The sequence below is a fragment of the Trichomycterus rosablanca genome, chromosome 12, assembly GCF_030014385.1.
Source record: "Trichomycterus rosablanca isolate fTriRos1 chromosome 12, fTriRos1.hap1, whole genome shotgun sequence".
Lineage (NCBI taxonomy): Eukaryota > Metazoa > Chordata > Actinopteri > Siluriformes > Trichomycteridae > Trichomycterus > Trichomycterus rosablanca.
In genome coordinates this window covers 4,299,014-4,324,063 of record NC_085999.1, presented here as the reverse complement: position 1 = coordinate 4,324,063, position 25,050 = coordinate 4,299,014, and the positions used below count along the sequence as shown (strand labels likewise).

General features: G+C 41.8%; 1 protein-coding gene across 2 annotated transcripts in view; it reads right to left on the bottom strand.

Moving 5' to 3' along the window:
• Nucleotides 1-6,574: 6,574 nt before the first annotated feature.
• pard3bb (par-3 family cell polarity regulator beta b) overlaps nucleotides 6,575-25,050 on the bottom strand; it is a 416,753-nt gene continuing 398,277 nt past the window's right edge. For both annotated transcript variants that reach the window (XM_063005444.1, XM_063005445.1), the window contains exon 24: nucleotides 6,575-7,066. In XM_063005444.1, coding sequence (XP_062861514.1) covers nucleotides 6,730-7,066 — 337 coding nt within the window. In that variant the 3' untranslated portion in view covers nucleotides 6,575-6,729. The remainder of the gene's footprint in view (nucleotides 7,067-25,050) is intronic.

The window sequence follows — 25,050 nt, the reverse complement described above, 5'->3', positions numbered from 1 at the left end:
GGAAATTAAGGCCTTGTTACATGAATCAAAATGTAAAAGTAATAGTACACACTATAGAGATTCACATTATACAAACAAGTATCTGTATAATCACAACAACACTCAGACAACACACTGCAACAACAGGACCTGAGGGTACATATGGAGGTGTTATTTCGGTTTACATTGTAAGGCTGGTATAGACTGTGAGTAACAGCTGTAAATTATAAATTATAAAGTAAATTATAAAGTGAACCACAGTTCAAATATAAGAAAATGTGCAGATTGATGTACTAAAGGTGCGGATGTGCACACAAGTGCACACAGAATATCTGCTTCTTTACCAGCTTGAATGTCCATACTATTTAAATAAATACACTGTTTACTAAAACAATCAGCCAAACACATGATGCACTACTAAAACTGGAGTTAAAGATGTTAATTATAGCTACTGTAAAGCATCCGAGCCAGCAAACTACCACAGCGTGAGCTGAAGAGAAACAGAATGTGCTTTTTACACTGGTGTTAAGCCCTTAAACCCTGACGGGACGGAGAGGAAATGGCTCCAGATTTTCCGTCACCCCCATCATAAATCTGATCGACGTCTCTCATTCAAACTCTCTCACACTCGGTCACTTCTGATTCAAACTACCCATCCAGATAGTTTAACAGCTCTCTATAGGACCCGGTCAGCGATCTGTTCAGGAGGGACATTCCAGACAACACAAGCTGCATAAAGAAATGTTTAAGATGCGAAAACTCCAACAAGAGCCCAGATACTTTTTCTAAGTCAAAGGGAACTCAAATGTGGAATACCTGGTATTAGGTCTGCAGGTCTACAGTACAGGGGTCAGTAAAGACAGAAGTAGATTACACAGAATACACTCATTCTGCATGTAGGTGAGCTTGGTTAGTGTACAGTTACTGAATGAAGCTTGCTGTTGTGCACAATTTGTAATAAAGCTACTCTGTCCCATAAGGGAAAAGAAATCAAACAGACAACAATGCTGTAATGTACACTGATCAGCCATAACATTAAAACCACCTCCTTGTTTCTACACTTACTGTCCATTTTATCAGCTCCACTTACCATATAGGAGCACTTTGTAGTTCTACAATTACTGACTGTAGTCCATCTATTACTCTACATACCTTTTTAGTCTGCTTTCACCCTGTTCTTCAATGGTCAGGACCCCCACAGAGCAGGTATTATTTAGGTGGTGGATCATTCTCAGCTCTGCAGTGACACTGACATGGTGGTGGTGTGTTAGTGTGTGTTGTGCTGGTATGAGTGGATCAGACACAGCAGCGCTGCTGGAGTTTTTAAATACCGTGTCCACTCACTGTCCACTCTATTAGACACTCCTACCTAGTTGGTCCACCCTGTAGATGTAAAGTCAGAGACGATCGCTCATCTATTGCTGCTGTTTTGAGTCGGTCATCTTCTAGACCTTCATCAGTGGTCACAGGACGCTGCCCACGGGGCGCTGTTGGCTGGATATGTTTGGTTGGTGGACTATTCTCAGTCCAGCAGTAACAGTGAGGTGTTTACAAACTCCAGCAGCGCTGCTGTGTCTGATCCACTCATACCAGCACAACACACACTAACACACCACCACCATGTCAGTGTCACTGCAGTGCTGAGAATGATCCACCACCTAAATAATACCTGCTCTGTGGTGGTCCTAGGAGAGTCAAGGCATGCAGAGAAACAGATGGACTACAGTCAGTAATTGTAGAACTACAAAGTGCTTCTATATGGTAAGTGGAGCTGATAAAATGGACAGTGAGTGTAAAAACAAGGAGGTGGTTTTAATGTTATGGCTGATCAGTGTATATTTTATCTACTCTTTCCCAAATGTTTTTATTCTCTTATTTTATCCCTCACACCAGATCACTGAAGTAATAATTAAATAGAAACACAGTTAATAGATAACACAGTTTGTGCACAATTATTATCAAAATGCAAATCTTTTACTCTCCAATTTCATCAGTAATTCAGAAATGGCTTTGTAATCAGTCGCATATCTTAATTGATAATTAAGAGGAAGTTCATTTGGCCCTATCTATTGACAAAAGCTTTATTTCAGCTGCAGTTTGAGAGATGAAATTGCTTGAGTTCAAAAAGCAGGACGTCCTGTTCTGTAGTTTTAAACAAGGTAATTTGGCTTGATATGGTACATTAAAAATATAATTTTGCAAAACACAACAAGGGAGACAGACTCATGTATTTTTAAATGCATATTTAATGAGCTTGTGTTATAAAATGTTAGTAAAAAAGTACATTTGGTATTACAGTAATATTTCATCTAATGAGATCAGCATTGTTTTTAATACATGATTAAGCAAGTTGTTTCAGATTCGATGGTTATATTGAATATCATGCTGTTTGTTCAGGGTGTACAGTTAGTATAAGAATAAAACAGCCACACCTGTAAGAGAGAACAGCATCATATACATTTAGGTAGAAATATATGTACGTACCCCGATGGACCAGCGTCTTGTGCAGGGTTTGTTACTGAATAGCGCCCAATTATTCTGGCGGAACTGGAACATTGTGACCCTGAACAGGATACAGTGGTGGTAAACCATGCAAATATAATGAAACAAGGCAAATTAAAAGAAGAATATAAGCTGTGAGCGGCTGGGAGAGGCATGTGATAAAACCTCTGCCAACCTCTCATCCTTCCACTGTAAATGTAGCTCCTGATGAGCTAAAACAGCCACTACCTTAATCTGTATACATTTATAAGACTTCAGTTCAGAAAACATACAAAAACATGAACACAAAAGCGTACCTTCATCTGAAAAAATAATAATAAGATTGTAATATACTGTATATCAGATTGACTTGTGATATTATGAATATGTGTTTCCAATAATAGCTGCATATATAGCAGTAAACATTTTAAGGTTAGTATGTGCAAAGTGGTTGTGTAACGGAAACATGCAGTAATAATGATTTAATGTGTAAAGCCACACAAATAATAGTGATTCCTTTCGTACTTAGGAGCATAAAGCTTGACTACAATGTACCATATACACCGATCAGCCATAACATTAAAACCACCTCCTTGTTTCTACACTCAGCTCTACTTACCATATAGAGGCACTTATATACACAGTTCTACAATTACTGACTGTAGTCCATCTGTTTCTCTACATGCTTTGTTAGCCCCGTTTCATGCTGTTCTTCAATGGTCAGCTCTCTCCTAAGACCACTACAGAGCAGGTATTATTTAGGTGGTGGATCATTCTCAGCACTGCAGTGACACTGACATGGTGGTGGTGTGTTAGTGTGTGTTGTGCTGGTATGAGTGAATCAGACACAGCAGCACTGCTGAAGTTTTTAAACACCTCACTGTCACTGTTAGACTGAGAATAGTCCACCACCCTAAAACATACAGCCAACAGCGCCCAGTGGGCAGCGTCCTGTGACCACTGATGAAGGTCTAGAAGATGACCGACTCAAACAGCAGCAATAGATGAGCGATCGTCTCTGACTTTAAATCTACAAGGTGGACCAACTAGGTAGGAGTGTCTAATAGAGTGGACAGTGAGTAGACACAGTATTTAAAAACTCCAGCAGCGCTGCTGTGTCTGATCCACTCATAACACCACCACCATGTCAGTGTCACTGCAGTGCTGAGAATGATCCACCACCTAAACAATACCTGCTCTGTGGTGGTCCCGTGGGGGTCCTGACCATTGAAGAACATCATGAAAGGGGGCTAACAAAGCATGCAGAGAAACAGATGGACTACAGTCAGTAATTGTAGATCTACAAAGTGCTTCTATATGGTAAGTGGAGCTGATTAAATGGACAGTGAGTGTAGAAACAAGGAGGTGGTTTTAATGTTATGGCTGATTAGTGTATACTGTGTGTATTGTTTAACCTAATCTGTATCATCCACATCTGTACTGTGAGCAATTACCACTGAATAGAAATAGAAAGAGGTTTTCCATACTGAGATAAAGAAAAGGAGAAGTGGTTATTCCAAACACACCTACAATGGAGGCCTACGAACATCAAAGTTTTTAAAACAAAAGACATTGCAAGAATTGAAATTGAATAACTGCATTGAAACTATAGTACCACAGCTGTATTATTCTGTATAATCTAACCTTCATACAGTGAAACAAGCATTCTGAGAGTTACATACAGAGTTACAATTAAAACAGGAAACAAACCCAGCAGTTAAAGTCAAGACTCTTGTTTACAGACCCACAAGTGGCAGCTTGGTGTTGGAGCTTCCGGTCAATATTCATTTTCAGCATTTAGCAGACGCCTTTATCCAAAGCGACTGACATTACAGTTACAGTATAGAGTCAGAGCAATTGAGGGTTAAGGGCCTCGCTCAAGGGCCTACCAGCAGCAACCTGGCAGTGGTAAGGCTTGAACCAGTGACCTTCTGATTACTCGTCCAGTTCCTTAACCACTAGGCTACGGCTATTCAAGCACCTTAACTGCTATTCCAGTTTCACACTCATGTTTATCGACTGCCCAACAAATGCTCTTAGTCCTCTTATCATTGCACACAACTATTATCCTTAAAGCCTGGAGCCATGTGCATTTACTTCAGGATTCCCAACATGCAGCTCTGTTCTACAGGTCTGTTATTATTGTACATGAATGCATGATTGCAGCCCACCAGACTGGCTTCGGTTGATAAAATGCTGAACCACGGCTTTTACCTCATGCATTGCTTAGCTGGACTGAAATCACATCGCTGTAGGATTGGTGTTTGTTTGTTGGGATTTTAACGTCATGTTTTACACTTTGGTTACATTCATGACAGGAACGGTAGTTACTCATTACACAAGGTTCATCAGTTCACAAGGTCATATGGAACACAGTCATGGACAATTTTGCACCTCACTTGCACAACTTTGGACTGTGGGAGGAAACCGGAGCACCCGGAGTAAAGCCACGCGGACACGGGAAGAACATGCAAACTCCACACAGAAAGGACCCGGACCGCCCCACCTGGGGATCAAACCCAGGACCTTCCTGCTTTGAGGTGACAGTGCTACCCACCGAGCCACCGTGCCGCCCCGTAGGGCTGGTAAGCGAGATATCGGCTCATCACACCCGACCAAGAATTTATGGTTTATTTCAGTTATTTTATACAAAAGAGGCCAAAAGGATTGTTGCAAGTTATTATTTTATAGATTAAAGCCACTGCTTTGATAATCATAGACAGTGATTTACAGTGAGTGTTTTATTCTTTTAACATATGCTGGATTAGTATTAGTGTAGACGTGGGGTCGTTTCTGAAAGTCGGCAGTATTGTTTTATTTATTTACATATTTTTGGGTTTTATGTTTCAACTATTAATTGATGGTTTAGTTTTTACAAGCAATTAGTAGTAATATTTAGACCCTGCGGTGAAAAAAATGAAGATCGACACCAGTGAATAGAAAATGACTTGAAAAGAGCTACTAGTGTACGCTGGAATTCATAGACAGTGTTTAATGATATGATTTGATTCCTTAAAGATGTTTTGATGGTCGGATGTGGTCTGAAGAGATTAATAAACTGGGTAAACTGGGACTGACTTGAACTCTGTTCCATATTAGACCTGGATACATTTATACTTGCATGCATATGTTGATAGTCTACATCCAGAGCTAAATGTAACTGAGAAGCCAGTTGTAGCCTAGTGGTTAAGGTACAGGACTAGTAATCAGAAGGTCGCTGGTTCAAACCCCACCACTGCCAGGTTGCTGCTGTTGGGCCCTTCCTTAAGCAAGGCCCTTAACCCTCAATTGCTTATACAGTATACTCTCCCAGTAATGGATAAAAAGCGTCCGCTAAATGCCAAAAATGTAAATGTGGCAGGGGTAGCTTAGTGGTTAAGGTACTGGACTAGTAAATCAGAAGGTTGCCGGTTCAAGCCCCAACACTGCCAGGTTGCCACTGTTGGGCCCTTGAGCAAGGCCCTTAACCCTCAATTGCTTAGATTGTATACTCTCACAGTACTGTAAGTCGCTTTGGATAAAAAGCGTCCGCTAAATGCCAAAAATGTAAAAATTGGGCCCTTCCTTAAGCAAGGCCCTTAACCCTCAATTGCTCAGACTGTATACTGTCCCAGTACTGTAAATCACTTTGAATAAAGACATCTGCTAAATGCCGAAAATGTAAATGTAGGTTATATTTTGAGATTTAGGCAACAGCCTTAAGTAATTTATTACATGTGACTTATAGAAAGTGGGTTTCCTTACTTCTCTCAGTACAGCAAACATTAAAATTCTACTCCACAGTAATCGCCCTCAGAGTACAGATGAACAAGATCAGGTTAAAAAACATGTATGCATTTCTTTTACACACTGTCTCTGAGCTCTTCACTTCAATCCTTCACAATGACCCGGGTTTAAATTCGGCCTGTAGTGTGGAGACGCACGCAGGCCTCGGCTCCCTCTGGCACACCAGCGTCCCACGGCGCAGTTGAGGTCTCTTTCAGCTTTAAATCCGACACATGCACGCTCGTACCCTCCCTCTGTGTAGTCGATTCACAGATTAGGAGAAACAGCTCTGGGGTCCAAGAGCTCAAGTCTGCAGCTTTTCTGACATTTACTTGGCAGAGCGGGCAGGAATGTGAAGTCAGCACTTTGAGATGTGACCTTGGGCAGCAAGTTACCGAGGATCGGATCTACTAAAACAGATGTGAGGCACATAAACAACACTGAAAAGGTGATGAACGAGCTGCGCCGCTGGCTGCCTACTACACGCTGGCAGCGAAAATGAGCTTAAACTGCTGCAGTCATGGCGTTCTTCTGCCTCGGATCGGGGTGGCGTCCGTCCGCGTAGGCATACCGCTCTGGACTGGTGTGCCGGAAGCCTCCGCGGTTTATGGTGTCGTAACGAGGGCTCCGGACAGGGATGGGGGGAGAGGGGGGCACGTCTTGGCGCAGCGGTCCTCTCTGTGAAGGATGAGGGTGGTAGAAGCCTGGGTCGCTTTGGCGAGGGTCCAGAGGACGAGAGTAGCTGGGATGGTAGCCTGGCTGTGGAGCGGGGTAGTGGGCAGGATCCCTGTGTCCAGGCCAGGGCTGACCAGGGTACTCTGCAGGATCCACAGGAGCCCTTCTGTAATAATAATAAAAAAATAACATACAGTAAGTGAAGTTTTTTAATTAAACCCTGTTGTGTGTACAGATTGTGAGAGGACCGCTTGTGCAGGTACACAGATAGTGCTAGACCACAGATAAGAAATGGTTCACATCTGCCACCAAGTAAACAGTACTGCTCACTCCCAGTTACTTCAAGATTGTGCAATAATAAAGCATTTGCCCCTTGGCCAAGAAGTTAAGCTCAAGGACAAAGCATCAGCACAGCTATCCAATCAGCACAGCTATCCAATCAGCACAGATATCCACGGCAAAGACTGTGTACAAAAGTTCTCCAACCTTCTGATCTGCCAAATCTTTATCGATATCCTACAGTTAAAAAAAGACACAGTAGCTGCTGTTACGCTTTATAAAGGTAAGTGTTAACCCTATCTCAAAGCAAAGGCATAAAGTCAACAAAACATGCTATATTATTACAAACAAGCTGAATAAAATGCCACCCAAAATAAGTGCCAGTGGAGATACCCAATGTTCTGCTAGAGTAATATATATATACTGTATATATATACAGTGATCAGCCATAGCATTAAAACCACCTCCTTGTTTCTACACTGTCCATTTTATCAGCTCCACTTACCATATAGAAGCACATTGTAGTTCTACAATTACTGACTGTAGTCCATCTGTTTCTCTACAGGCTTTGTTAGCCCCCTTTCATGCTGTTCTTCAATGGTCAGGACCCCCACAGGACCACCACAGAGCAGGTATTATTTAGGTGATGGATCATTCTCAGCACTGCAGTGACACTGACATGGTGGTGGTGTGTTAGTGTGTGTTGTGCTGGTATGAGTGGATCAGACACAGCAATGCTGCTGGAGTTTTTAAACAACTCACTGTCACTGCTGGACTGAGAATAGTCCACCAACCAAAAATATCCAGCCAACAACGCCCCGTGGGCAGCGTCCTGTGACCACTGATGAAGGTCTAGAAGATGACCGACTCAAACAGCAGCAATAGATGAGCGATCGTCTCTGACTTTACATCTACAAGGTGGACCAACTAGGTAGGAGTGTCTAATAGAGTGGACAGTGAGTGGACACGGTGTTTAAAAACTCCAGCAGTGCTGAGAATGATCCACCACCCAAATAAGTGCTTCTATATGGTAAGTGGAGCTGATAAAATGGACAGTGAGTGTAGAAACGAGGAGGTGGTTTTAATGTTATGGCTGATCGGTGTAAATATATAACAACTAAATAAAAGTAATATATGAGAGACAGAAATGTGTGTGTCGTTGTTCCCCTAAATTGAGGCTCCCTTGGTAATAAGACACACTTCAGGCTAACTTTGGTGGGGCTATAAGATTAGGGAGTAATCTCAGCAGTATACAAGACCGTGCAGGAATAATCCAGCACCCCAGTGCTTCTTATAGCTCGCTTCATGTTTATGTAACCGATACTAACAGGGTGAGAGAAACTAAGAGACGCTAGGAGAAAGATTCATAAATACCCTGGCAGTGTGTGCTAAGCCCTCCCGTGTTGTGCCGTACTTTCACCCGCGCTCCCCATAGGCCAAGTTCAGGATCAGTATCAGTGCAGGCATCTGACATGTGTTAAAGAGCTACGATCGTTTAGCTCAGCTATCCGAACCGGAGCCCTTCACGTCTTTATGTGTCTGGCACATGTCTACGGACAAGCTATCCGACTGCTGCATGAGCGATCAATTAGCTGCCATGTTCTCCGTGTTACAAGTGTTTCTTCCTGCTTGTATCTTATGTTACTCCTGCTGGGTGTGGAAAACATATTCAAGAGTCCTTAAGGCCGTAACACACGAACCAGACTGTCAGACGGCAGACAGTCTCCTAAAGTCGAAGGTGATCCTGTAATGTGAACACACACTGGAATAGTCTTGGTACCAAAACATCGTCTTACCAAAAATTTGGTAATGAATGCAGGTCCAAGTACAAACCCTATTCATAAAAAGGTGGAACACTTTTAACAAATAAAAATGCAATAAAATAAAAACTATAAACTGTATTTTGCTACAATATTCGAACTTGTATTTACATTTTCGGCATGTAGCAGACGCCTGTATCCAAAGCGACATACAAGACTGTGACAGTAAACAGTCCAAGCAGATGAGGGTTAAGGGCTTTGCTCAAGGGCCCAACAGCAGCAACCTGGCAGTGGTGGGGCTTAAACCAGAGACCTTTCGATTACTAGTCCAGTACCTTAACCGCTAGGCTACAACTGCCCTAAAAACAAGTAGGACTGAACACAATTTGAGCAGTTGAGGGCTACGGGCCTTGCGCAGTGGCGCAACAGCAGCAACCTGGCAGTGATGGGGCTTGAACCAGAGACCTTCTGATTACTAGTCCAGTACCTTAATCGCTAGGCTACAACTGCCCTAACTGACGTTGTACTACATTCACAAATACTACTTTCCACTGACAAAACAAATTGTATTTTGTAAATATAAAATGACACTTGCAATACACTCAAAAAAAGTTGGGACAGAGGCAAAATGAGACTAAGATTGTACAAGTAACATTGTTCTGCAAGGGTCCACAATTAGCAGTTTAACTGGTAACAAGTAGGGTCATCAAGATTGAGTATAAAAGGAGCGTCCACCAAAGGATTAGTCTTTGCAATCATTGATCGGTCGTCATTCACCACTTTGTGCCAAATGTCAGAATTGTCAGTCAGTTAAAAGACAAAGTTTCTCAGTGCAAATTAAAAAATTAGGTCTTTTACCAGCAGTTCATAATATCATGAAAAGGAGTTTCAGGGAGTCGGAGGAAATCTCAGCATGTAAATAGAATGAATAGAACACAATGCTTATCATATATACACATACAGTACACCTGTACAGTACAACAAAATTCAACAAGTGTGTTTACCCAGCTCGTTTGGAAGCTGCGGTCAGAGCCATAGTATGGTGCCCCTGGAACAGAGAGGGTTAAGGCCCTTACTCAAGGGCCCAACAGTGGCTGAATGGCAGAGCTGGGATTCGACCTCTCAACCTTTCAGTTGATAGCCCAAAGCTCTACCCACAAGGCCACCACTGTCCCCAAAAAGGCCAAAGGCTGAAACCGCTGCTAAATGTGCGTGACCATAGAACCCTCAGGCTACCATGATGTACACATCAACAAGGGCTCGGGAGTACTTCGGAAGACCATCATCACTAAACACAGTCCACAGCTGCATCCAGAAATGCAACCTGAAAGTGTATTATGCAAAGAGGAAGCCATATATTCATTGTTAGATAGACCAAAAGTCCATATGCCTGCAAGTCTGGCCTTCTCACAGTTTTGAGACCAAGGGTGTGTTCGAAAACCTAGTGATCTCTCTACATAGACACATTTTACATCATCCTGTGCGTGCTCCCGAGAAGAAGGCTGTTCGAAATCCTAGATGCCTTAATATGCTCATTAGTAAGGTATCTTAAAATTTCCACACTATTTTGACTCGAGAACGAGGGCGCATCCGACGCTGCCTTAGAGCTGAAGGCAATCCCAGCATTCAGTGTGGCACTTTTCTCACAGAAAATTAACTGTTATCTTCAAACGTAAATAAATTATTATTAATTTTTAATTTGTATAAACTTGCACAAGTGTCGTTTATTTGCAATTTCGGCCGTCAGCGAATAAAACTGTTTTCGGTACACGGAGGGAGATGTAAGTTAACATGCTAGCGCATTGTGGCACCCCATCCCATTGGTTTGAATGGCAGGAGGCTAACTGTGGTAGCTTAGTTAGTAAAAACTGATGGAATCTCTGCCTAAGTAGCGCGTTTGAATAACCCGCCTTATAAGTCAATGACTTATTAGAATCCTCTCTACTTAGGCAGCTGCCTGTGTAGCTCACTAGGTTTTTGAACACACCCCAAGAGACAGTGGGCAGGAATTCAGCCTAGAGAGTTTATTGTTAAGACACAATAAACACACACACACATTATTTTATTCACTTATTTAATGACTTACAACTTGGAAGAACTTAAACTAGTCACTATACATATAAGGCAGATTCTTGGGAGGTGGGAGGAATCAAAATAACTGTCGTTATGGCTGGTTAAGTATAAATATATGGGTAAAAACAGCAATTATATTCAATAAAAATCAAATACACAACACAATAGTGTACAAAAGGGTCAAGAAGAGTTTCTGAATCCACTAATCACACTGGACAGAGTACCAGTCCATCACAGGGCAACTAATCCTAAATAGTACAATATTTTTAAAACTCAGTTCTTGTCTGTAGGTTTAAATTACTGCTCATCTTCCATGATAATCCAATGGAAAATAAATAAAAAAATTCCAACCCTGGTCCAGTTTTCCTAATCCCTGGTTTTAAGTGAGCAATTTGTCTTAGTAATTGTCCAGTGTGTAATCACTGGTCTACTGGTGTACAGCTCAAAAGGCCTGAAAAATGAGAACCCTGATGGGACAACCTTCTGTTCCTAAATCATGAGTGAGGGATTTACCTCGGGGAGTGAAGTGCCACTGAATCCAGGCTTCTGTAACAGAGGATTGAGTGATAAAGTAAAATAATACACTTATGATACATTACACGAGCCATTACGCTCTTGTTTAAGTATCACAGTGGAGTAGTAGTGCTGTGCTCATTATTCCTCTTATTTAGTGCTGGTGTGTTATGCCGGGCATTTGGGAGGAATTCGGTGTCATACTGTAGATGGAGCAGAAAAAATCCCATTCTTGGTTTTGGATTACCTACACCTGCTTTTAAAATGAGGAGGAAATTCCTCACGCTCGCCCATTTTTCCTGCTTCTAACATCAACTTTGAGGATAAAATGTTCACTTGCTGCTTTTAAAATGAGGAGGAAATTCCATCGTTCCAATTGTTGGTACTTATTCAGAGTCAGTGGGAAACAGCTGCTTAAAAAACTCACTGCCATCACATTTAACTCGACTCCAACTCGATACTAAAGCAAACAGGTCAGAATCTCTCTGCTAATTCAGTAACTAAATGGAACAAGACTCTCGCTCCAGTAATTATTAGGATGCGTATTTAAAGTTTTACTGCTGGTAAATAAGTGTTTTTGCCTGACCGTATCTGCCACATTAAAGACGTGCACTTCAGTAATTACTATCGGCCAAAAAATAAATAAATCCCTGATTGTAACATGCACAAATGTCATAACAAAGAAGCTGCTATTCTCATCTTTGCCTAATTGCTGTAAGAAGGATCTTCAAAAAGTTTCCTCACTTTTATATTTTGGTTATAAGCGGTGAGGGTGGGTGGAGGAGTAATCGGTCGTGTCTGAGAGACGCTTATAGTCCGGATTTAGCGCCATCTGATTTACACCTTTTTGGACACTTGAAGCTTTAAGGGGAAGAAGATTTTCATGTGGTGATGATGTGAAAGCAGCGGCACATCAGTGGCTACACGCTCAACCAAAAACATTTTTTGCGGCCGCTCAGGTGGCGCAGCAATAAAATACGCTAGCACACCAGAGCTGGGATTTTGAACCCATCGTATCGAATCTCAGCTCTGCCATCCGACTGGGCTGGGCGGCCACATGAATAACGATTGGCTGTTGTTCGGGGTGGGATGAGCCGGACCAGGGTTTCTCATAACTGGTGCAATTACGACCTCTGCTGGCTGATTGATGGCGCCTGCGCAGAGTTGAGGATAATGCTGATCAGGGTGTGGTTCTCCGTAAACAAGGCTGATCCGCATGTGAACTCGCCTCCTGCAGGTGAAAGGATGCAGTCGATACTGAGCACAGGCAGTCGTCCAGCCATCACAGTTTGGCCCTCGTCAAACTCGCTCAGATCCTCACGCTCGCCCATTTTTCCTGCTTCTAACATCAACTTTGAGGATAAAATGTTCACTTGCTGCCTAATATATCCCCCCCACTAACAGGTGCCGTGATGAAGAGATAATCAGCGTTATTCACTTCACCTGTAAGTGGTCATAATGTTATGCCTAGTCGGTGTATATGACATGATCAAGCATAGTGGGGTGAGAGCATTTATCTGCTCCACAGATGGTTTTAGAATCTAAAACCATCACCTCAATCACAAGCTCATCATCTCAAAGTGCTCAGCCTTGACTACTCGCCGAAGTTCTTCTAAAACTCCAAACAAAGTTTTACTCTAAAATCAAATGTCATTACCAGCTTAATCACACACTAATGAGAGAGAGACCAAAACAAAGGAGCAATAAAGCCGGAGCGACACGTAATGAAAGAGAAATGATTTTATCATTCAGCGCCGCTGATGGAGCATCAAAGAAACTCAACGTGTCTTTTTCAAACATTCCTCTTCTAATATCAGCTCAACATTTACTAGGTGAGCTCTGTTCAGTCGTTTTTAATCAATTAATGCTTCTTTTTCTTTCTCATGCTCTTTTTAATTCTACTTAAACTAAGCACATTAATCTGAGTGTGTTAATGCAAGCTAATAATCAGGTCAATAACAGATTTAGTGACCATGTAAACAGAAATGTCAAGTATTTTAAATAGGTTCATGAACTCTTATTTTTTACCAACCACTATGCTTTTGAATGAGATAATTTGTTTTTTGCTTGGTGTAGTGTTTGAAGTAACACAGCCCTCTCATCCTTACTTTACATATACATCCCATTCAGTCAAAGGAGCAATTGTGAGGTCAGGCACATGGACAAGATGATGTTGGACAAGATGATGTTGGACAAGAAGATTTGACTAGAATTTGACTTTTTAATTCATTCCAAAGGTGTCTGGTGAGGGTTCAAGTTAGATCTTTGTGCAGGTCAGTGAATTTAATCTACATGAAACTCATCAAACCTAAGAAGTAATAATACAATTAATGAGACGATTGATGGTTGGATGGGTGGATGGTTGGAACGGATGGGTGGATGATTGAAACAGATGAATAGGTGGGTGGATGGATGGGTGGGTGGATTGGATGGGTGGGTGGATGGATAGGTTGGTGGGTGGGTGGATGGATTGGATGAATGGGTGGGTGGATGGGTGGGCAAGTGGGTGGCTGTATTGGGTGGTTGGTTGGTTGGTTGGTTGGTTGGATGGATGGATGGATGGATGGATGGATGAATAGATAGATAGATAGATCTCAACACTATGACCCCCCCTAAGATGCGAAAAGCAACTTCTATTTTGTAACATCTAGTTTTCAAAATGTTCATTTTAAAAAATAAACCAGCATGACACTATTACTTGATGGATAAAATATTTAGTAACTATTTATTTTAAAATATGAGTGATGCTGGACACTAGGTGATTCAGTAAACTAACCATCTAATGAAGAGCTAGAGCTGTCGAAACTCTCAAGCTGGAATTTCAGCGGTGCTATTGACCTGAGACCTGGTGGATGATTTACGGTGGGCATAGCATGACTGTCCTACACGATTTGGCTCTCTGTGAGAATCTACCACTGGAAGGTGAAAAGAAGCAATGCAGCTACTTTCTGATTGGAACATATTCAGAATCAGAATTCGCCAAGTAGCAGATGTACAAGGAATTTCTCTTGGTGCAGGTGTCAACACATATATACATCTAATTAAATAATAGAAAATTAAACTATATATAAACATAGAATAAACAATACAACAGCGATGTAGACAGTACAGCATCAGACACAGTGTTAAAGAGTAAATTAATACCTTTAATACTTGTATATTTGCTGCAAGTTGCTAAGAGAATCATGCAGAATTCACTTTCTATCATCAAACTACAGAGGTGCAAGAAACCGCGGTAGTAAGATGATAGTAAAAATCTTTTCTAATCAGACGTTAGAATGTAAACACACTCAGCGTCTGAAGACCTTTACCCTGACTGTCAGTTCTGGCATGTTGATAAGAATCTGAAAAAGCTGGTGTGATTCGACTGTCGGGAACTACAATTAGGTCAGAGCAGATCCCCCATGGTGCACCTGGCTGCAGAAGTAACACCCTGGACCCTGTTAAGGCCGGGCAGCGTTTACACAGCTGCCCTCGGGAACCATGCACCTTACCCCTCACACACACATATATATATACACACTGCTGACCTCTCCGAGTCACAAGACACCAGCAGGGATCCCACAGAGAGGCTCAGAGAGGCCAGATCCCAGCAGGGTTATTTAGAATTCCATCCGTTTAATGGAAAAAGGAGAGCAGCAAAACATTCAGCTACCATTACAAGCTTAAGCTGTCACTCTCAATACATCAGTACATCTCAACATTCCTGCTCTTCAGAAATCCTGCCGGTTAAAATAGCTGGAGGAGATCCTGAAATCAAAAATACTGATGTCTGTTTAAACCACAAATTTATTTATTTATTAGGATTTTAATGTCATGTTTTACACTTTGGTTACATTCATGACAAGGCAGGTAGTTACTGGTCACACAAGACTAATCAGTTTAACCGGAGCTCCCAGAGGAAACCCACACAGACACGGGGAAAACATGCAAACTCCACCTGAGAATTGAACCCAGGACCTTCTTGCTGTGAGGCGGCAGTTCTACCCACCGAGCCACAGTGCCGCCGGGAATGCCTTTTTAAAAAATAGTCCAATATTTAAACTTTGTGCAATACCTTTCTGTGAAATATTTGTTATACTTCTTTAATGACTGATTTTATTTATAATTTATACTTCTTTAAACACTGTTATCATTTGTAATTTATACTTTATTAAACTGTTATTATCTGTAATTTATACTTTATTAAACTGTAATTTTTTATAATTTATACTTTATTAAACTGTTATTATTTGTAATTTATACTGTATTAAATACTGTTGTTTTTTGTAATTTATACTTTATTAAATACTGTTGTTTTTTGTAATTTATACTGTATTAAATACTGTTGTTTTTTGTAATTTATACTTTATTAAATACTGTTGTTTTTTGTAATTTATACTTTATTAAATACTGTTGTTTTTTGTAATTTATACTTTATTAAACTCTTATTATTTGTAATTTATACTTTATTAAACTGTTATTATTTGTAATTTATACTTTATTAAATAATGATGTTTTTTGTAATTTATACTTTATTAAATACTGTTGTTTTTTGTAATTTATACTTTATTAAATACTGTTGTTTTTTGTAATTTATACTTTATTAAACTCTTATTATTTGTAATTTATACTTTATTAAACTCTTATTATTTGTAATTTATACTTTATTAAATAATGATGTTTTTTGTAATTTATACTTTATACCGAGCTGTGAAGATCAGCAGCAGAAATGAGCAGCTGAACTCGAGCACGGTTCTTTGTGTGTGAGTGGTGGCAGGTAGCGCCTGGTTAAAGAGATGAGTTAGGTGTCTAAGTGGTCTCGGCCTTGGCGCTGCCGCGTAGGCAGAAATAGCTCTGTGGGTTTTCTAAATTCCTGCCAGCGCCGAGAGAATCCGTCTGAAAGCCAGCAGAAGAACGCTGAAGGTCGGAACCTGCTGAATAAGACCTGGAGCTTCGCGGTACAGCAGTCAGAAACGCCACCGGAAATAAAGACTGATGAAGCCGACGCCACCGTCAATAAATGAAGCTGTCGCCGATTAGAGCATTAACCTGACGTTCTCCGTCTGCTACCTGCCTGGTGCAGTAATAGGTGTTGTTTGATGCCTGGTGGGTTGAGCTCTACTAAATGAGCTTCGCTCTAATAGACTCGTGCCTGTGTGGTGCAATTGGGGAAAAGATAGCTGGAGCGCAAAGCTCGATTTTACAGCTGGCTGGACATGATGAGTACTTTCTGAGTCCTCGCTTAGACTACCTGTGAGAAGATGCAGATGACCGGAATGGTTGGAGGATCAGAACCCTGAGCTAATGGGTTCAAGAGACTGGAAAAAACACTGAAAAATTAAAACCTAGTGAAGTGAATCTGGGGGCATACGATAGTTGCTGGCCAAGTTGCCACTGTTGGACCCCTGAGCAAGGCCCATAACCCTCAACTGCTTAAATTGTGTTCAGTCCTACTCGTGTTTAGGGCAGTTGTAGCCTAGCGGTTAAGGTACTGGACTAGTAATTAAAAGGTTGCTGGTTCAAGCCCTACCACTGCCCGGTTGTTACTGTTGGGCCCTTAATCAAGGCCCTTAACCCTCAATACTGCCATATACAGTCACGGTACTGTAAGTCCCTTTGGATAAAAGCGTCTGCTAAATGCTGAAAATGTAAATGTAATGTAAATATGAGAGAGCTGTATGTGAAAGTGGATATACATCATTTATTTATTAATTATGATCAGGGTTGCGGTGTGTCCGCAGCCTACACAAACACAAGGTGCAAGAGGGGGAATGCATCAAGGACAAATACCAATGCATCACACCCACTCACTCACACCTAGGGAGCATTTATTAATCTACATACTTGTGGCTGTAGGAAAACCCAGTACTCAGTGTTAATCCATGCAGACACGTGCAAACTTCTCAATGAAATGAACCAGAGGTGAAAATGGAACCCGGGTCCCAGGACTCAGCAGCTGTTTATTATTACCTGCTGTATCTCTGTGCTTCTCAGCTTGCTAAACAGTGCCTTAGGAAAGAAAACTAATAAATAAAAGGGATGCTACCACTACCGTATTATATGAACACGGTAACAGGTTAATGAGCCGTAACACAAACCACTTAAAATTCAAGCGGACTCCTGCCCGATCGGGCGCCTATATGGAAAACGATTAATATTCCTGAAAACTGCTGCAATTATGACCCCAGCTGATCGATGACGCCTGTACAGAGACGAGGGATAATGGAAATCAGTGCGTGACTCTCCGTGCGCGATACAGATCTCCATATGAACCCACCTCGTACAGGTGAAAAGGAGAGGTCGGCTACTGCACACACGTCTGAAGGGGTGTGTGTAAGTCGCAGCCCTTCTTGATCAGTAGTGGAGGTCAGCAGCAGTAAAGAGGTGAAATGCAACAGAGTAATTGGATATGACTAAACTGGGAGAAAAATTGGGGAAAGGGAGAATTTTTTAAGGTAGTAAGGCTTTGTGTAACACAACAAGCTTAATCTGTAAACATCTTCCATTGCAGCCGCTGACTTTTGCAACCTCGGTCAGAATAACCGCTGGTGTTACAGTAGCCTGTAGTTGCCTTTGTTCCTAACTCAACTAACTTAAGGGACGTTGTAGCCTGGACTAGTAATCAGAATGTCACTGGTTCAAGCCCTACCATTGCCAGGTTGCTGCTGTTGGGCCCTTGAGCAAGGCCCTTAACCCTCAATTGCTTAGACAGTATACTGTTTCAGTTCTGTAAGTCGCTTGGGATAAAGGTGTCTGCTAAATGCCAAAAATGTATTGAGGTCTGTTCTGTTTGGCTAATTATGTTTTGATGAGTTGTCTGATCTAGGTAGTGTGACTTTAGCTTCAGATATTCCCCACTTCTTTATCATGGACATAATTTTGCTCTGTGGTATGTACAATACCTTCCAGGTGGTTTTATCCTTTTCCAGAAATGTGCTTCTTAATTATTAGACTTGTTTTTAGATAATCGTAGATGATCTAGGACAGATGGAATGTCTTTATTTGGCATATCTACATATACAGTGTACGGTACAATGAAGTGTTTTTACCACATATCCCAGGTTGTTTGGAAGCTGGGGTCAGAGCGCAGGGCCTTGCTCAAGGTTAATGCATGGCAGAGTCTGGATTTGAACCCACAACCTTCCAACCCACAGGTCTACCCACTAGACTAGCACTGTTTTTATTGCTCCAATAAAATCCAACTGATGTACTGTATTTAACATGCTCAGTGCACAAGTTCATATTTGGCTAATCAAAACCCAGGTAACGAAGGTCAGTTCAAGCCCCAACTCTGCCAATTTGCCACTGTTGGGCTCTTAATTGCTTGCATTGTATCTGTCACAATTGAAAGTCACCTTAAACTGAAACATCCTATGAAGCTGCTTCACCAGGAACGTGGTTATAACCTTAAACCTGAATCATACAGCTTCAATATGATACACAACAAATAAAGACACTAAAAGACAGAGGAAGAGAAGAAGAAGACAAAGAAAGTGATTGTGGAAATTAGAAAATAGGGTGAGGAGGTCCAGCCTAGCGCAGATGGTGGATGCTTGGTTGCCAGGGCAACATCGAAGAGGCAGAACAATAAAAATATGGCACTTTTCACAGCTCCCATCAAATGAACCCCCCTCATTTCTTCTTGTTCTTTTTTCTGGTATTTTCAGCTCTGGATCTGACAGTTCCCTCGTGTGTCTGACTGACATGTGAATGCTGTACTAACAAATGTCCAAAAATGCTCCAACACGTCTCTTAAGCTCGGTTAAGATCCCAGGGCTGCGGATTTCAAACTCATTTAAGCTGCACAGGCAGGTCGAAGGGTTCATAATGCAGGAAGCCCTCAGGTTATGGAACCCTCACACACTTACAGGATTTGTCACTGGATTTAGGAGTTCTGGGAGAGCCTGCATACATACAGTAAGGACTGAGATAGAGAGGATGGAATAAGTGAGTAAGCAATGTTAAACTGTCATTCAAAATGACTTCCAGAGCCTGTGGATGGTCTAATGCGTGCTTTACATAGACGGAGACACGGCAGTCAATGGGTGTGTTAGAAAACCTAGTGCGCTCTCAACATAGACACATTTTTGAAAAGTGAGGGTCCTACCTATAACCACCTATAACCACCTCCTTGTTTCAACACTCACTGTCCATTTCATGAGCTCCACTTACCATATAGAAGCACTTTGTAGTTCTACAATTACTGACTGTAGTCCATCTATTTCTCTACATGCTTTTTTAACCTCCATTTACCCTGTTCTCCAATGGTCAGGACCACCACAGAGCAGGTATTATTTAGGTGGTGGATCATTCTCAGCACTGCAGTGACACTGACATGGTGGTGGTGTGTTAGTGTGTGTTGTGCTGGTATGAGTGGATCAGACACAGTGCAGTGCTGCTGGAGTTTTTAAATACCGTGTCCACTCACTGTCCACTCTATTAGACACTCTTACCTAGTCGGTCCACCTTGTAGATGTAAAGTCAGAGACAATAGCTCATCTATTGCTGCTGTTTGAGTCGGTCATCTTCTGGACCTTCATCAGTGGTCACCGGGATGCTGCCCACGGGGCGCTGTTGGCTGGATGTTTTTGGTTGGTGGACTATTCTCAGTCCAGCAGTGACAGTGAGGTGTTTAAAAACTCCAGCAGCGCTGCTGTGTCTGATCCACTCATACCAGCACAACACACACTAACACACCACCACCATGTCAGTGTCACTCCACCACCCAAATAATACCTGCTCTGTGGTGGTCCTGGGAGAGTCCTGACCATTGAAGAACAGCATGAAAGGGGACTAACAAAGCATGCACAGAAACAGATGGACTACAGTCAGTAATTGTAGAACTACAAAGTGCTTCTATATGGTAAGTGGAGCTGATAAAATGGACAGTGAGTGTAGAAACAAGGAGGTGGTTTTAATGTTATGGCTGATCGGTGTACATGCCATGAATAGACCACTAATAATGCTGCTACTATTTTATCCTGCATTTCTGTAGATGATTTGTGGTTAATAATTACGTCGCCTCCGGTTTCGAGATGAAGCAGCATGAGACGCGGTGTTTGACAGAAGCACAGCGACAGCATTTCATTTACATTCACAACATTTAGTAGACATTGTTATCCAAAGCGACTTGAAATTATGACTGAATACAATTTTATGCAAATGAGGGTTAAAGGACTTGGTCTGGGGTCCAAGAGTTGCAACTTGGCAGTGAAGGGGCTTGAACTGGCAACCTTCTGCTTATTAGTCCAGTACATTCATTACTGGTTAAATTAGATTCATCAGTTCAAGTTTAATGTCAAACACAGTCATGGACAATTTTGCATCTCCAATTCACCTCACTTGCACGTCTTTGGACTAAACCGGAGCTCAGACACGGGGAGAACATGCAAACTCCACACAGAAAGGACTTGGACTGCTTCACCTGGGAATCGAACCCAGGACCTTCTAACTGTGTGTGCCGCTACATTTACATTTTTGGCATTTAGCAGACGCTTCTACCCAAAGCGACTTACAGTTGTGACAGTATACAGTCTAAGCAATTAATGGTTAAAGGCCTTGCTCAAGGGCCCAACAATGGCAATCGGGCAGTGGTGGGGTTTGAACTGGCGACTTTCTGATTACTAGTCCAGTACCATTAACCACTAGGCTACAACTGCTAGGAATCCAAACCTACTTTCTCTTTCAAGTCAATATAATTATTAGTTTTAATTCAGTCAACAATTAGATACTTGTTTTTGTCTCTATAAAAGCATTGCCACTGTTTTGTGTTTTGGATTTTTTATTATTAGTTTTGCCCGTGCCCTACCCACTCCCAATCCATATTGTTCTAATAACTCATGAGACCTCCAGGCTTTCACAAGCTCACTTCTGATAAAGCCTAAACCAAGCTTGCTTGAGAGAAACTATGCGAGTGGGTGACTGTTATACACTAGTAGAACTGTGAGCAATTAAATCTGTGTGCCTTCTCACCCCGGGTTCAGCCCGAGAGACCACCATCTGCCCATTAATCACCCAATTATCACCCTAACTACCCAATGAAAAGCCTGCCAAATTCAAACACAATCCTGCCTCGGCCGTCTAATCCAATAATCTGCTGATATAGGGGGGTGACCGGCCGTGCAGGCTGGATCTAAGTGTCTGTATTGTTGGAGTAACGTTTTTAATTGGGCACATATGGAAAAGTGTGCATTCAGCCTAACAGGCCAATAACCTTCCTCCACCTGTCAGGGCCGATGACCTTAGCTTTGGTCAGGGGAGACTCGTGCGCTAATGCGAGTTCCATGCTCGAGGTTAGAACAACAACGAGCACAGCCAGGCCGGGTTAGAGAAAGTCTCTCAGTCTAAGGCGGGGCGTATTCGTGTCAGAGTAAAAACACACATCATTATAATGGAAGTGGAGCAACGAGGTAATTTTGAAAGAGAAAACGACTTTAAAAGTGGGTCCTGGGGGACATTATGCAAACTTCAGTGCTTAAAGATGGAAGCCTTGGAGCCCTGGTTCATCACTGCATTAATGATTTAGGCCAAATTGCGAATGCTGCATAAGTAGATTCAAGTGCAGTCACGTTTCATTTTAGGCATACGCAAAATAAATAAAAAATTTCTTAGAAATAAAAAGACATTTATAGACATACTTTTAAAATTAAAATTCTTGTGTTAACAAATGATAAAATAATTTTGAAACTTCCCTTCATGTTAGAATAGAATAGAATGCCTTTATTTGTCATATATAAACATACACAGACGTACAGTACAATTAAACTCTTGGTTCGCGTATCCCAGCTTGTTTGGAAGCTGGGGTCAGAGCGCAGGGTCAGCCATCGTACGGCAAACCTGGAGCAGAGAGAATCATGGGCCTTGCTCATGGGCCCAACAGTAGCTGCATAGCAGAGCTAGGATTCAAACTCTCAACCTTTCAGTTGATAGTCCAAAGTTCTACTCACTAGGCTACCACATATTACGAACACCTAGATGTATTAACTAGGTACATGCCAATTAAAAATGCCCCATCAATACCATCCCATAATAGAAGGCATTATACAGTTATATATAGAGTACATTAAACAGTCTATGCAGTTCAGTGTTAAGGGCTTTGCTTAAGGGCCCAACAGTGGCAGTCTGGCAGTGGTAGGGTTTAAACCAGCAACCTTCTGCTTACTAGTCCAGCACCTCAACTGCTAGGCTACGAATGCTTAGGATTTTTTTTAATATAGAGCAGTTGTAGCCTAGCAATTAAGATATTGGACTAGTAATCAAAAGATTGCTGGTTCAAGCCCCACCACTGCCAGGTCGTCACTACTGAGCCCTTAACCTTCAGTTGCTTAGACTGTTTACTGTCACAGTACTGTAAGTCGCTTTCAATAGGAGCATCTGCTAGATGCCTAAATGTAAACGCAATACACACAAATGAATATAATTTAGCAGAAAGCTAAAAGGCTGGACAGACAGCTACTGTTTTTATAGACGTTTTTATAAACCTGCATCTTGATCTCTACCTGTGTGCAGCTGCCAGGAAACTGGGAAGCAGGTGGCAACCACCAGCGAGCTAATTGCTAATAAACTTGCATAAGTCACGGAAATAAACGAGATTTCAGTAAGAATGGATTACGTATATTTAGAGTGGTTTATTTATTAGTAAACAAACATGGACATTTCTTATAATGACAAATTTGTGTAGGTAATGCTGACACAACTATCAGGACAACTAATCAGAAAGTTTTAGAGTCACAGAGGATTTACACATCCGACATAAATAATTAGAAAGTCATGTGTAATTGGATCCTAACTGTGGCTTTATAGAGTTTGTTGGCCTAGCATAGTGAGCAGATGAGTTATTGTACTAAGACAGTATAGTTCTGATATGAATACTCATCTCAAATGTTTTGGTGCCAATTGGACACTTTCGATATTCCTTGTGATGACTGGATCAGCCCACTGTTTACATTTGCAGCCTTTAAAGTGACTTACAGTTGTGATCACACTGTACACAATCCAAATCCAAGCAATTTTGGCTCGAGGGCCTCGCTCAGAAACCCAACAGTGGCAATCTACCAGAGGTTGGGCTTGAACCAGCGACGTTCAGATTACTAGTCCAGTGCATTACCTGCTGAGCTACCACAGTCCAAGAGGTTTTAAGAATATTAAACCTTACCCACACTGTCGAGTCACATTATTAAGACCACCAGCTAGACGGGCTGGGAGTGACTCAATAAGGTCCTGGTAGGTCGTCACAGGTATCTGGAGCCGTGCTGACTGCAGTGCATCCCACCACTACTGAAGGGGGCGTGGGGGAGGATCCACAGAGCAAACAGGACGATCGAGGTGGTCCCACATATACTCAACTGGGTTCAAGTCTGGGAAATTAGGGGGCCAGGGTAGTACTTGGTCATGCTCTTCCAACCAATGTTGGACATTTCTAGCCTTGTGACATGTCACATTGTCTTGCTGGAAGATCCCACCCAGGAAGACAATCAGCATGTAAGGGTGTATGTGAACTGCAAGGATGGATTCATACCCAAATCAGTTGAGAGTACCTTTTACACCTTGTATACCCACCAAGTCAGCTCACGAAAAGTAGTAAGTGGTCATAATAATGTGACTTGACAGTGTAATTATATGTTTTTATAGCTGATTATTGGTTAACAGGGTTCCAGAGAGGTACAGTACCATGCTTCTCAATAAAGGTAAATAAAACCTGTTCCAAAAAAACAGAAAATGATCCGGGGACTCTTACATGGACAGGGACATGAAAAAGGGCAAGAGAGAAGACAGAAATAAATAAATAAATAAAAGAAATAATAAAGTAGAAAGCCAGAATGGCTGTAACCCTATTTAAGCTCAGAGATGCAGTGGCAGATCGGGTTGCAGTCCCTGGCCGTCTCTCTCAGGAGGATCAGGTCAATTCCCAGGCGGAGAACGCCTCAAAAGCCAGACACTCCAGATTTAATTATAAGCTCTAAAGAGGATTACTCAGCACTGTGTGAGAGAGAAAGAGGCGAACGGTTCTCCGCTTTATTTCTTCTCTTTCTGTCACACATTTATTCTTCAGCAGCAGTAACTATTCTCTCTCTACATCCACATTTCTCCATCATGCTCGTGCTCTTTTTCTCTGTACTTCACTGACTAACCGAGCGTCTGTACGGACGTCTTTCAGCCTCTTAATCACACGTTCTAACACTTCTACTGCACACTGTCACACCACCAGTGACTCGCTGTACGTCGCTGACATTTTCTCATTAATATAATTTATAACACTCTGTTCCTCGCTGCACCCTCAACAACAAGTAGCCCGACTGGCAACTACAAAGTATGTGGGTTCAAATTCTAGTTTATTTTAATCAAACAAGGACAATCACGATGATGAGAGTAAAAAAAAAACTGAAGAAACTGAACCATTACTATAGTAGAATAATGCACTTGTTAAGGCCAATTCAATTCTGAAGTTGGTTTACTTTACCTATTTTAATTAGGGGTGCACCGATCCGATACTCTGTATTGGTATCGGTCCGATATTGGCCCAAATCACTGGATCGGACATCGG